General features: G+C 38.5%; 1 protein-coding gene across 2 annotated transcripts in view; it reads left to right on the top strand.

The window, feature by feature from the left end:
• KLHL4 (kelch like family member 4) overlaps nucleotides 1–14,902 on the top strand; it is a 73,358-nt gene that overhangs the window by 56,810 nt on the left and 1,646 nt on the right. For both annotated transcript variants that reach the window (XM_071757643.1, XM_071757642.1), the window contains exons 4-10: nucleotides 890–1,086; nucleotides 3,851–4,063; nucleotides 4,799–4,985; nucleotides 7,960–8,184; nucleotides 10,056–10,218; nucleotides 12,368–12,580; nucleotides 14,121–14,292. In XM_071757643.1, the coding sequence (XP_071613744.1) occupies nucleotides 890–1,086; nucleotides 3,851–4,063; nucleotides 4,799–4,985; nucleotides 7,960–8,184; nucleotides 10,056–10,218; nucleotides 12,368–12,580; nucleotides 14,121–14,292 (1,370 nt within the window). The remainder of the gene's footprint in view (nucleotides 1–889; nucleotides 1,087–3,850; nucleotides 4,064–4,798; nucleotides 4,986–7,959; nucleotides 8,185–10,055; nucleotides 10,219–12,367; nucleotides 12,581–14,120; nucleotides 14,293–14,902) is intronic.

The raw sequence follows: 14,902 nt of genomic DNA, 5'->3' as shown, positions 1-14,902 counted from the left end.
GATTTTTCCCTAGGTAATGAGCTATAAATGTGACTTTCAGAGATGAGAGCTGTAACTTTCAGAATTGTTTCTCTATTCTACTGATATAAATCAGAAGTGCACTTTGGACAAGAAACCTTTTACACTTCTACTCTGATGATTTGTTACTGTAATCTCTCGATCCCACCCTTCTAGATGTGTTAAGTGGAGATGGTGTGTAACAGGAGAAGCTGGCAAAGAAATCAATGCTTCTGAGACAATTGGAGGTTGTAGTGATAAATGGGAAATGAAGTCAGGAAAAAACCCTGCAGTTCTTTTTTCAGGACAGGATTTTAGTGTGTATTAACTAAAGAACTGATCCATCCACTGAGAGACAAGAAAAGAAAACCTGATTAAATTAACACCTTTCAGTCTATCTGTGAACATACAAAAGTCTCATATATGTAATAATCTTATTAAACATTTAAATGCACAAGTAGATGATGGAATAAATGAAGTTTCCTGCACATATTGATGGTATTTCCTAGCTTTTGATACCAAAGTTCTTTTGTGATATATATATAATAAATTTTAGGAAAGGTTTTTCTCTGATAACACCATTCTTTTAATTTTACCTTTTTTTCAGACAAAATCAGATCTAATACTGTGATACGGATCTAATACAGATGTAACACTAAAGCCCAAATATAAATGTTCCAGTCACTCTAATCAAAATCCACCAAAATCCTTTAAGTTTGTTAAAATATAATTTTAAAAATCTTTCAGTCCAATTTGTGAATCACAGGACATTTCTTTTCAAAACTTTTCAGAGAAGGACTGAAAACTGGGGAGCGGGAAGCTTTCGAGGAAATAAAATAGAAAAGAAAATGACTGAAAACTTTTTTTCCCCCCTTATATGCAAACTGCACAGGTATTCTAGAGTTAAAAGAAGACACTATAGAAAGTTTGCTAGCTGCAGCTTGTCTTCTCCAGCTCTCCCAGGTTATTGAAGTATGTTGCAACTTCCTCATGAAGCAGCTCCATCCTTCCAACTGCCTGGGGATTCGCTCTTTCGGAGATGCTCAGGGCTGCACAGAGCTCCTGAAGGTGGCCCACACCTACACCATGGTAAGGGGAACAATCTGACTGCTTTGCAATTCCAGTGTCACCAGCAAGTGTGAATTCTCCACTGGAAAATATCTCTGGGCTTTGGCAAAGCAGGGCTCAGGGCTGCTGCTCTCTCCAAAGCTGAGGGCTCTGGTCCCTGGGAGCTGGCAGGGCCAGGTCTGCACAGTCTCTGACGTGGGGACATCTCTGCCCAGCTCAAGGGCAAATGGGAAATCTAATTCTGTGACTGTTATAGGAGTACAAGTCTCCTCCTTTGAAAGGAGAAGGCAAAAGAATGCTTAGAAAAAAATCTGCAGGTCTGTTGATTCCCATTTCAGTGTTTTGCCTTGTAGGACAAACTCGCTGAACTTAAATCTGCAGTATGATTTGTATATTTTTCTCAAAACAAAAAACAAACAAACAAAAAAAAAAAATAGGGTCTTAACATGGCAACCTTCAAGAGGCAAACAGAAATGGCCCATGTCTATGCTTTTGATTGAACACAAAGAAAATTCTAAAGCTGATTTTAAGGTGAGATACAAATAAGATGAGCCAAAATTATGTCTGAATAAGATTTGGACTGCTAAAAAGAAGCACATCCCTGAGTGGATCATAATCCTCCTCTGGCTCAAATCAAGAAATGAATATTCAGAGCATGGCAAACAGAGAAGCAAGATAGCTTGCTGTAAAACCAAATCAAGGGACAAATATTCAGAGCAACAAGATGTGCTATAGCAACTTTACACACAAAGGAATAGCAACTGCTACAGCTAAACAGATATAAAAAGAACTTATTAGGGGACACATGGCAGCTTTATGCTTGAAATATTAGTGTAGTTTTGTCAAAACCAGTTTAGTGGCTTCATAATGCTGAGAGCTGAAATAAATGAGTGTGGCATGTGGGGATTGAGGGCACTGCTTGTGCTCCCTCCTGTCATGCTAATGAGTGGTTTCTTTAGCAGCAATCTAGATTCCTTTTATATTTTTAAAGTTTTAAAAAGGACATTTAAGATAGAGGCTCAGTCAGCCTCTGTGTAGTAGTGTTGCCCTCACTGCTCCACACAATTTGATGCTCAGCCTAAATCAGGAACTTCCATGGCTCCTCCTTTCCCCCACCACCGCCCGAAATTGGGCAACAACTTCAAGCATTTAAAATTCACAGTACAGATTGCTGCAAAACTGAAATAAAATCATATGGTTACACATATGATTTTATGACATCAGGCAACGAGAGCCTTTTTTTGGTTAGATTTTTTTTAACCATTTGAATCCTCCAGTCCTGCCAGGAGTTAGACTTTCACTGCATTTAGAAAATGTGTGTGACAGAAATGAGAGTTGGGTCCTAAGAACAGTGTACAAATTCCCTGTGATCCTTCACATTAGACAGCCTCTTACATGATGTCTTTATACTGCATCTTCCTGAAAACAACCGGGAGCATTTCCAGGTCTAGAGTCACCTCCTGCATCCTCTGTGTAACACAGACTGAGAATGCTGCCACAAAAGAGCAGCTTGCATGTCACAAAAGGACCTATCAAGTCTGTAGCTACTAACAAATTTAAGGCAGAAGAGGATGCATCAATCTGAAATAAGAATCTTGGATAAAATTTTATTTTAAACCCTTGAACTGAATTTTAAATTAATTTTGAAGAAAAAGAGATCATAACAATCCATACACACACAAAAGTGTAGTGGGAGTGGATAATAAAACATTCTGTTCTGCTTCATGCCAACCTCAGCCACCTGAAAATGGGTACTTCAGGGGAAAGCCTCTGAAGTTGTGCTGTAAATAGAGACTATTCAAATGCCCCGGTAGTATTTAACCACTTTCAGGAGATAATCAGCTATAAACATCACATCCATTCAGTAAAACCAGACACAATGGAGACCTTCCCCTTCAAATACTTCAGCCATTGAAGCAAAGGATTAACAGTTTCCTGCCGGGTATCTTTTTGTGCAGATAGAGCAAGTTCAGATAAACATCTTGTGCTATATTTATAACTAAATGGGGACTGGCCTTCCTGTTCCCATTCTCTGAAAGTCACAAAACACCGAAGCAGGATATGCATAGCAGAGCAAAGTTAACATCTCCTTAACCACTGATATTTCTATATTTACATCTTCAGCACTCTCAAAAAGACACAGAAACTAAGAAGCTACTGAAAACAAATAATACTAATAGTAGTTACCAAAATTTCTTCATCTGCCCTGTTTCAATCTGGTTCCCAAATAATACCCAAATAATCCCAAACTTACGTAATGGAAATTAACATTTTAAATACAGACATGAATTCCCTACATGTAGCTCTTTGCAAGTAACAAAAACCTCATCACTCTCAAAAAAAATATTTTTTTTTCTTTGGAATTAGCAGAAGGAAGGTGTCAGTAGTTTGCCTAATGCTTTTGAAACTTATTGTTAGAGAAGTTACACAGTTTGAGTGTCCACTTGGCAATCTTTAATACACATTATTGTCTTTCCATTAAGATCAGATTGATGGACAAAACTGACAGTGGTAAATCCCTCAGGTAGGATATACTGACAAGAACCCTGGCAAGCACATGGTAGTGCGAAAATGAGCATTATTCTCCAGTCCTGCAAGAGTAAGGCAGCAGAGAGCAAGCAAAGTCTCCCTTAAATAGTAGCAGGAGATTCGGTGACCTTTAAGAGATCCACTGCACTTCCTTATATCACAGAACAGGAATAAAACCTTACCTCAGAAAGTGTTCTTTCAAGATGTGAAAATCATCAATGAATTGAAATTTTTTTTTTCCTTTCTTTCTTTTTAGGAACACTTCATAGAAGTCATAAAAAATCAGGAATTTCTTTTGCTCCCTGCTAATGAAATTGCAAAGCTCTTGTCTAGTGATGACATCAATGTTCCAGATGAAGAAGCCATATTCCAGGCTTTGATGCTCTGGGTGAGGCACGATTTGCAGAACCGCCAACGGGACCTGGGGATGCTGCTCTCTTACATCAGGCTGCCCCTGCTCCCACCCCAGGTATCAAAGTGAGGGGCTACAGGGACCTCTGCCACCTGAAATGCTTGCCTCAAGCATCATTCATACCAAGAATTCTGTGGAAATGTTCTAGTTTGGGCTGGGTTTTGTTTAGGTGGGATTTTTTGCCTTTTTAAAAATTTATTGTACAGTAGATATGCTTATTATTTGTAAACGCAGAAGGAAGGAACTAATCCACACTGCTACTGGAATCTATCCATCTCATCAGAAAAGTTTATAGGAGTATCAAGACTACAGCTTTATGGATCTCCATGAGTGAAGCTGCAAATATTCAAACTCTGGATTAAGTATCAAAATACTACAGAAATGTAGTTTTAATTATATGCCTCATTTAATATTCCCTCATACTCACAGAGATGTCCAGTACTATACATTAGTTTTGCTCATCCTCAGCTCAAAAGAAATTTCACATTGAAAGGGTTCAGCACTACATTTGCAATATTAACCTTACCTAAAGGTTAAAAGAAGTTTTTGGAAACAAATTAAGCAAAGACATGCTACTTTAAGACTTTTCTTCCTGATCTTTATATATTTATACTGTTTTTATACTTTATATCTTTATACTGTTTTGCTGGCATTAAAGAAGAGTTCCCAGCAAAACGCAGGGGAGAGCTGAACTGAAAATGAGTGTTTGTAAGCTACAAATACTTTTATTACTGAGGTTCATACAATTTCAATGATTCAGATAACTGAAGACCCTCCCTTTCCATCTCTTAGTTACTGGCTGATCTAGAAAATAGCCCAATGTTTGCAGACGACCTGGAGTGTCAGAAACTCCTGATGGAGGCAATGAAGTACCATCTTCTGCCAGAAAGAAGGTCCATGATGCAGAGTCCTAGAACCAAGCCAAGAAAATCTACAGTGGGGGCACTTTATGCTGTGGGAGGTATGGATGCCACTAAAGGTAAGTGCAGATATGAATTTAATTGTGTTAAGTAATTATACTACAGACACCCAGAGAACCTATGTTGATTGTTTAAAGCTTTCTGGTAGGAAAACAGCAAGTTAGGGAGGAAAAAGAGGGGAAGGAATAATCACAGAACACAATCCTATGTGCTAGATGATCACTCTTCTTGCAAGAATTGGGTGCTTCTCAATGATACACGTCTTGAAGTGGAGACTAAAAAAGTATGATTCACATGGTGATTTAAAAATTAAATTGCACACTGTTTGACTTTATGAATCAGAAGGACAAATTAATACTAAAAATATTTCAAGAGTCTTTTAGTGTTCTCTTAGAACCCTATCCTCCATTTTCTGACAAAACATTAGAAGGCTGGAAAAAACTCTGAAAAGGAGGAAAATAAAACCAAAAAACATTCCTGGACTAGACAGGACTCCTAACTGTAGCTTATCAATCCTTGCTATGCAGTTTCAGATGGTGAGATTTGTACTTTTTCATCAGCACAACAGTATGTGCAGCTTTTTTTTTTTCAGGACTTCATACACAGGGTGTTTTTTCAGGTTTTTAGTTGAAAGTTAAATCTTACAAATACATTCCAGTTTTTATTATTTGATTTTTCACAACTGCCATCAGCTTACAGCTTTACACATGACACTATTCTATTTAGCAGGCAGTATATTAAATAATTTTCTACAAGAACCTTAACTTCAAACGCAAAGCTTGGAGCCAAAGAACTATAATTAAGTTTAAAGTCTAACAACTTGCTGAACAGTATGACTTTTAGCTGTGTGAGTTCACTTTTAATAGAATGGCACAGAAGTTAATCCATTTCATGGTTTGCAAAAAGTTGCTGATGACTGATTTTTCCTGTATGAGAGATCTTGCAGTGCTACCTCAGTGTCTCTCTGCAATCCAACCACCCCCATCACAACATGAACAAGCTCATTCCTAGGACAGTTTAGCAAACCAGAGCAATTAGCATAGGTCCATCAGTAACAATGATTATGAATCATATAAACCACCCAAGAAGTCAAGCTCATCTTTAGAACAACTGCGACCAAAATAAGAATAAAATGTTCTACTAGGTTTTTCTCAGTAAAGGTTATGCAAAGCAAGGGCCACTTCAATCAATATCTGCCCTTCCTGTTGGTGCCTCATTTACTTCTTACCTTGGAACAAAGCCAACAATTTGAACATTTGCCTTTTGATGGTTAAGAAGAGCAGCACTTCCTCTCCTCCCTGCTGTCCTCTGACTCACAAACCGAGCCTGTGCTGGATTCTGAGATAAAGGAAACAGCACTAACAAGACTATGATGCACTGGAAGAAAGCTCTTGAGAAGGGAGTAACTGCTGCCTCTGGCAAGAATACGTAGTCTGTGATAAAACCAACTCTTAGGGAACACCAGGTTTGGCTTTGTGCTTATCTCAGGTGGTACATGAAGTCACATCTCAAGTAGGAATGATCAAAAGAAGATCAAAGAGCCACTTCAGGGTTGGTATTTTGAAAAATTTGAATATGCCTAAACCACATTAACTTTCAAAACCTACCCTCCAGCCTCTGTAAAAGTGACAGCCTGCAGGGTGTGTATGAACACACTGTGCACCTTCATGCATTTTTTGGTTAGTATGCAATATACTTCTTTTGAAGCTGAGAACTTTGGGGCCCTCACATATTAGCATAGAATAAATGAGAAGGAATCAAAGCAAAGAAGAGCAAGCAGAGTAATAAAATGAAAAGAACAGTCACAGAAATGTTGCTCAGAACGGAAGAAGATAGGATAGAGGAAGAAGTAGAATTTCTTTCTTCTATTGCAGATGGATCTGGTAGTTTCTTTTCCAGTCAGTGCATCTGGAAAAGCATGCAGAGAAGAGATACCATGAGATAAGCTCTTATTTCCCTAAATTTATTCAGTACAGCAAGTGATCTCTAGCAGATGCTACCTGTGAAAACATCTCTAAACCAAATGCAACCTTTCTTTTTTGCTTTATTGTTTGGCTGTTTAAAATCATTCCTGACCCACTAAGTGCCTATTGTCATTCTCAAAGTCCAGGAAGAGGCAGGAAATCAGCTCTGTTTTTCTCATCTGGCTGAGTTGAAGCTGAGCCCCAGGGTGCACTGCAAGTGAAACTGCCAATTGCTCCTCTGCCTGGGTTGTTTCTCAGCCATCTCCCCAGCATGCTAAAACAACTCTCAAAGGAGCAATTCCAGCTGCTGAGTGACTGACAGGAGCCAGCACCCATGAAGTGCCACTTTTCAATGGCAGAGAGCTAGGGACTTATGAACAGTTGGAGTAAAAGCATTACTGGAAGTTCAGTGACCTGAGAAAATTGAAAATACAGCTTATACATTACAGTAGACAGGCACTTATTGCAAGGCAGCTGCAAAGGTGAACCTCAGGGAAGCTGCCTTGGGGAAACAAGTGTGTGCTCACACAACACTCAGCCTTCTGCCTTTCTCCAGCATAGAAAGAAAAATATCCAAGATGTTCACAAAGATGCATATTCAAGTTTTAACTCTGGCAGACACATGGATATGTTTTCAGATGTTGGTGTCAGTAATGGTTTAAGCACAAACTTGGTTAGAGTAAGTACAGAATTTGGGGTACCATATTCATATTAAAAAAAAAAAAAAAAAAAAAAAAATCACAAAACCCCTACTCTCGTGGTATTTAAATGAGTAACAGATTTAAGTCCTCTCCAAAATTTGTAGTATTAAAAAAATTGCTGGCATTTAATTCTGCATCTTCTTGTCCCCAGTTTATTCTCAAGAATGTAACATTCCTATATGCATGCAAGAAATGCAGTTTTCTCACTAAAGTACATGTCAGAACTGAAGTTCTCAGGGAGCCACAGCAGAAGTCCACACAGAGAATTTCAGTGTTTTACAATTAATAATGCTTTAGGTTGTAGCAACTATTGCCTGCTGGGTCCTGGTCACTCCGTGACACTCTCCTCATACTTACATTGTGAACAGGTACCACTACAATTGAAAAATATGACCTCAGGACTAACAGTTGGGAGCAAATTGGTACCATGAATGGTCGACGACTTCAGTTTGGGGTTGCAGTGATTGACAACAAGCTCTACATTGTGGGAGGACGAGATGGGCTGAAAACTTCCAATATTGTTGAATGCTTCAACCCTATCACCAAAGTTTGGACTATAATGCCTCCTATGTCAACACACAGACATGGCCTAGGTAAGAGGTGTTTTTTTTCTGTGTAAATACCTCAGCTCATACACAAAGTCATGTAGATTATCACAAAAACTGCTTCCACAACTTTCTAAGCATTTAAGAACATGCAGCAATAGTTGTAGAAGATAGTTTTCCAAGATGGAGTTGCCTATTTCCATAATTTGATAACAGTGATGTTTATTAGTATTCACCTAACTTGCACTGATGCTTCAGAGTTAATGGTACTTGTAGAAACTTCCAAAATATAAGCAACAGTTAAAATAATCAGCTCTTCATCTGATGTACTGGGGTCAAGAGATCTGTTTGCAATACAGTAACAAGCTGATTTCCAGGTTTGTTTGTTTTTTTTTAATTATGACTTAAGCCCACAGATGCCAAACACCTCTGAAACTCAGATGAGATAATTACTCGCACTGAAGAAAACATTGCAGTGAGGAAATAAGTACAACCTTGCTGATTTTAATGTTGCGATCACAAGAAGATTTAGAGGGCTCTGCCATAGCTTAGTGTCCATGGGTCTTCATTGCACAATAATCCTTAATATTATACACAGTGAATAATATGAATATGAAATCTAGAATTTATTTCTGGAGCTATAAAAGAAAGTTTATAGTTAAGGAGACTGTAAGGGAGGGAATATGATCATATCTCAGTGATTTTTATAGCATAGTTCTTGTGAAAAAGCTGGCTTCCCTTAAGTTTACAGGCACAAGGGTTGTTTGAAATCACTGGAAAGTTCAAATTATACCATTTTTTTTTTTTAATGAATAACAGAAAAAGTTTGATCCAGACTTATTTGAAAAACCTTTGTGGCCTCCTATATCACCTTCTGCACCGCTTGGTGGAGAAAGTATAATGTAGGATTCTTATCAGCTGGTCTGTCAGATGTAAAGAGGCAAATACTAGTAGGCAGCAAAGGGAAGGAAAACAAAATAGATTAAATAATTCTTATTGAAGTCTTCACAATTATCAGCTGCAGGGGCATAATTGTGCCCAACAAGTAGGTCAGTGGTAAATCTGTGTGCCCAAAGTTAGGCTTCTGTCTGTTCATCAGCATGCTTGGCAGAGCTGCCTTACACTTACAGCCCCTATTAGCTTCAGTGTGGTTTTGTGGAGAGTTAGCACTTTTGAAAAAATCAGGCCATTTATATTTAGGCCTGAAAAGACAGATTTAGAAAACTTCTAAGCCGCCAGATTCAAACATTTTGCCTTTACAACTGAAGCAAAGAGCTGCAGCAGCTCCCCAGAGGGGAGGCACCAAAGCCCTGCTTTGGAGAAGGACAATGACAAAGGCTACATCCACACAGAACTTTGCAGAGACAGCCAAGTTCAGTCTCCTGTACCTCAAGAACAACACCAGCAGCCAGATCTTATCCAGAAGTGTGTTCCCCTTATGGGCAATAAAATGGCCTGGTACTTTAGTACCACCTGAGGCTTCCTGCTGGCAGGATTACAGAGCTTCAGGTGGCTCACAAGAAGGGGAGGAGGTTGGTTCAGGCATATTCTTCATTGCCTGACTCAACCTTTGCCTTTCTTTTAAAGAATTGTATTGTTTCTCATGAGAGGCTGAAATTTGTTTCAGAATAAGGTCAACGGAATTGGAAGAGATAAATGTTCAAGAAGAGAAACATCAGAAGTAAAGCAGCTTTCCTCTAATCTTTTGGCAAAAGATAATACTTGTTCAGAAAAACACTGGATGGGAAGTACTTTGTTTATCTTTGTTTATGCTGCCAAATGACAAGGCAGCTTTTAGCTAGTTTAATACCAGCTGCAATTGCTTATCTGCATACAGGGAATTATAGCAGGGAGTGAAAATATTATTGGTCACTGAAATTATTAGATACTGTAATTTCTCCCTAATTCTTCCTTCTAAGGTGTAGCAATGCTTGAAGGGCCAATGTATGCTGTTGGTGGCCATGATGGATGGAGTTACCTGAACACTGTAGAAAGATGGGACCCACAAGCACGGCAGTGGAACTATGTTGCCAGCATGTCAACCCCTAGAAGCACTGTAGGGGTTGCAGCCTTAAACAGCAAGTATGTCAACAGGAAAAACTCTCTGGTTTTTCATTTGTTTCCTTCCTTGGAAACACAGTTTCTTAACTTTTCTTTTCCACCTGAGAGTAATTAATCACCTCGAGAAAACAAAGAGAAAATAGAAAGCACAAAAATGAGAAAGGAAAGCTTTTCCTCTGGGTGGGAAATGGTTTTCCAACTTGCAGTCGTGTTTCTAAATTGTTTCAGCCCTTTTAAATTATAGCAATTGGAAAACAGTATTACACACATATCAAAATTTTACCTAGAATAGAAGTTACGGGGATGTAGGATCAGCTCCTTTAAAAAGATATTTATTCCAAGTTCATGGTCACATTTTGGAATCACTTTGTCTAAGGAAGCATGATTTGAAAGAACCTGTACAGAAATGAAGTAATTCCTCTGATGTTTTATACCACCTCCTGCATGCACCTACATCTTATCCTACCCAGAATTACTCTGCCCTTCTTCTGTTTCCTAAATACACTGAGATAATGTGTTCTATGTACACTGGTTTTCCCAACAAGGTTTTTAAAACTTAACTAAACATCCTCTGAAGACACTAAAGCCACTCAAGCACTTGTACATGGGAACAAACACATGCATGAATCCACTGTGTAACTTGTAGTTACACCTTGTTGTATGCTCCTATTTGAAAGTAATAGTAATTTCAGAAGGAGGAAGAAGAAATTGTAAATTAATGCCTATCAGAAACAGAATTCTCTTGTCCTTAAGCAACATCCTCTGGTGCTGGAGACACAAAAGCCTTTTAAAGGGCCCCAGGTTATGCTGGAGAGCACAGCTTGAGCCAACCTTTCTTCTTATTTCAATCTCTGGAAAGCTCTTACCAATGACACTTTGTAAGGGCCAGGAATATTACCTGCGTAGACAACTTCATTTCTCCTGGAAATTTATCACTGGCTTCCATGCTCACTTCTTAAATTCCAGAGAAAGAGAAGGATAAATGAAATGCAGAAATAAAGATGTCAGCAAACAGACATTTATTTGCAAATGCAGAACTTTATCACATGCAAGCCAGTGTTTTCCTTCCAAACATGACATGATTTTCATCTTTGGCTTATAAACCCAAGAGGGGCAGAACTACCTATTTAAGTCCCTGTTGTACCTCAGAGGAAATGTTCTCAGCATAAACTTCACCAGAAACTCCTGTTGGTACCTTCCACAGTGATATGCAGGAAACCCCTTTGTCAAAGAGGAAATCCAGCCTGATCCTGACTCTGTTCTCAATCACTACTGATACAAGCTGTCTGCAGCCTGGCTTAAATCACATCTGTTAGTCTAGTGATGTAATTTCTGGCACACCAGGGGAAGTTGAGATCAAACGTCCATCATTCAGTGCTAGTACTGCAGTCTAACCAAAGAGAATGCTTCTCCTTTTCCTTTTCCCCTAGGTCACACCTTGCTTTTTTCTATTCAGCATTGCCAGAAAAGACTTTTAAGTTTCTGTGGAGCAACATGTTTTGACCAACAAATGGTCTATTGAAAACATCAGTCAATAATGGCAGATTTCTTTCAGTTCCTTAGCTAGTGGCAAACATTGCCATGTTTCTAGGCAGGTTACAGAAAACAAAGCCTCCCGACCAATTTGTTTGGATATTCAGCAACTTCCTCTCCTGGTGAAAGCTGTGTAAACAAGGAGTCTGTATCTAATGGCATGATGGGAAAAGAAAGCAAATCAAATCTCAGGTTTTTTGTTAGTCTTCCATTCACAACCATTCATTTTTTAAAATTATTCTAACACCAGTCAAGTATTTTCTGGTCAAATCATACATCAGAGAAATCTAAAAAAATTTCCAGGCACTGGAGGAAAACAGGCATATGCAGAGGGGTTGGAACTGGATGATCTTTAAGGTACCTTCCACACCTTCTATAGTTCTCATTTAAAGAAGCTCATAAACATTTTTTAAGCTTAATTTTCAAATGTGACTGCTTGAAAAATTACACTGCACAAGGAGAACATAACTTCCTTCACACAACATGCAAAACCTTTCCTGTAAAGAAAGCTGAAGAGCAAAGCTGTCAGATAGCAAATAATGGGCAGAATCATAAATTTAAACCAAAGAAAATTCCTATTAAAATGATAAACTAAAGACTAACATTTTTTTTGCCTTCTTGTGGGTAATTATCCCAGGCTGTATGCTGTTGGGGGACGAGATGGGAGCTCCTGCTTAAAATCAATGGAATGTTTTGATCCACACACAAACAAATGGAGTGTCTGTGCTTCCATGTCCAAGAGAAGAGGTGGTGTTGGTGTTGCAACATACAATGGGTTTTTATATGCTGTGGGAGGTCACGATGCCCCTGCTTCCAACCACTGCTCTAGGCTGTCTGACTGTGTGGAGAGGTAAGGAACTTACTTTGGTTTACATTCTGGGAAGGAAATATAAAATAATTTATAGCAGCAAGGAAAATATCTCTTCACAATTAAGAGTGTTGTGCTTGTAAAATGTATTATGATTTTTTAAAAATAATAGTGTGAGCATAATAACCAATTTCCAATGCACTTGTGATAACTAAAAACTCCTCCAAGCCAGGTAAAGACAGCTTAACAAGCAAGAGAAATTCAACATGTGATCTTTCTGCTTTTGAAGTGCCAAACCCCAGGTTTGGGCTACTTGTGTCAAATATTGTAGGGACTAAGTACTTTTCAGTTGTCTTCCTCCAATAATTTGGCTAACATTGACCAAAAGGTTAAGAATGTAATAAATATCCTATTGAAACAGTCAGTAGTTACTACAGAGGTTCTTTCTGATGGAGGAGACTGATAGAAAGAGCCTTGTTCCTGTAAGAAATGATGTTGGTGAAGGAAAATGGGCTAAAACTATGATAGGGGGATGATTTAGCAAGCAAAAAACCCCAAGAAACCATATACCAAAGCAAGCTATTTCAACTTGAATTCACACTTTAAATAGCACATTAATACACTGGCCTAATGATTTTGGAAGCACACACCTGTAGGCAGTGAAATCTTGCTTTTTTTAAAGAGAAAACACTGTTTATCTGATCCTTATTTAACCTCCATTTTTGTATTTTTCACTGATGAATACATTGCTTAAGAAAATGCAAATTCTGGACGTGTATTTTTCAGAAACAGAGGTATTGTGAGTCAAATGTTGCTTAGCCACATGTGGCACCATGTAGGAGGACAAGAGAACACTTGAGCCCTGGGTGAGAAGGGAACATAATGACTGGGGTCAACCCCTCTGGGTGCTTGATGGGCTGTGGGTACTCAGTGACACTCTTGGGTCATTTGGGGACAAGAAAAGAAACCTCCCTGTGGTGAACAACAATGACTTAAGTTTTGTTCTCAGGGACATGGTAGAAAGCTGCAAGTACCTTGTAATTCACTTGAACTTATGACTGAGTACATAACAGAAATAAAATCAAGACCCATGTATAATACTGCCACGCATTTTGTGTTACAAATTTATCAACTACACGAGATATTGAACTTTTTTTACAAGGAAATTTTCTGAAAACATGAGTTCTGTCTGACACGAAAACAAAAACCTTTACGGAGAAAGAAAAAAGAATACATTGAAACTAACTTTGCCGAGTCAACTGATGGCTGTGCTATCATTCCCTCAGGCCTCATTAGTGCTCGAAATGTAGCGATTGTTTAATCTGAGAGAAATGGAGAGACTGTTATCAAATGAGAAAACATGGGCATTTTTCATGGGCTCGAAGACCCCTCTAGTGGCTAAACTAAATATTCAGTCGTGTTACTTGTCTGTACTGCTTCACAGTCTATACTGAACTACAATATAGGAGAAAATGTGCAACCATTTAAACTAATTTAAACTGTATTTAAATACAGCAGTAATTTAAACTGGAAGTGTGTTTTTACATTGTCTTTTTCTAATCTTGATCATAAAACATCCTAGGTATGACCCTAAAACAGATGCTTGGACAACAGTTGCCCCCTTGAGTGTACCTCGTGATGCTGTTGGGATTTGTCCTCTGGGGGACAGACTCTATGCTGTTGGGGGCTATGATGGCCACACCTACCTGGATACTGTGGAGTCCTATGATGCTCAAAATAATGAGTGGACAGAGGTAATAGGAAGAATTAACTACTAAATAAGAGGAATTCTTTCTGAATAATGGACAAACCAAAAATTATTACAGTGCAAAATCATCACTGGTCTTGTGAGAAATTAAATATTAGGATGCAGTAATGCTGTAGTTGGGCTTGTATAAAATACTGTTTGCTTGTCCTGTGAAATAACTATAGAGATTTTTTCAGCCTAAAGGGCAGAGGCAGTGCACAGCAAGTGAAACAGGTTGCACAAATCATTGGGTTGGGTCTGGCCTGCCCTGGTCAGCAATGTCCTCTGCTCCCATAGCTCTCATCATCACCATTGAGGCTAAAAGGAAATATTTAGTACTGTCAAGATATTTTTTTGGAATATGAGATATGAAGGTTTTTTCTGAGAGTTAAGAGCAACACCACCAGCCTACATTCCTCTACCTCTCAGCAACTGCTCAAGTATTTTCCCAAAAAGCCAAAACTGTGTTTTCAGTGCCCCAGTTAGATACCATTTTTTTACCTGTACATTACTTTGCTTTCCTTTTAACCTGTAAGTAATTTCTTCTACTCCTATCTCTAGCAGTCTACTAAAAATAATTTCTCCTTATTTTTCCTTTTTTTTCTTTCTTTTTTTTC

The sequence above is a fragment of the Heliangelus exortis genome, chromosome 14 (assembly GCF_036169615.1).
Source record: "Heliangelus exortis chromosome 14, bHelExo1.hap1, whole genome shotgun sequence".
Taxonomy (NCBI): domain Eukaryota; kingdom Metazoa; phylum Chordata; class Aves; order Apodiformes; family Trochilidae; genus Heliangelus; species Heliangelus exortis.
Note: the sequence above shows the minus strand (reverse complement) of the source record. Positions and strands in the feature narration are given on the sequence as shown.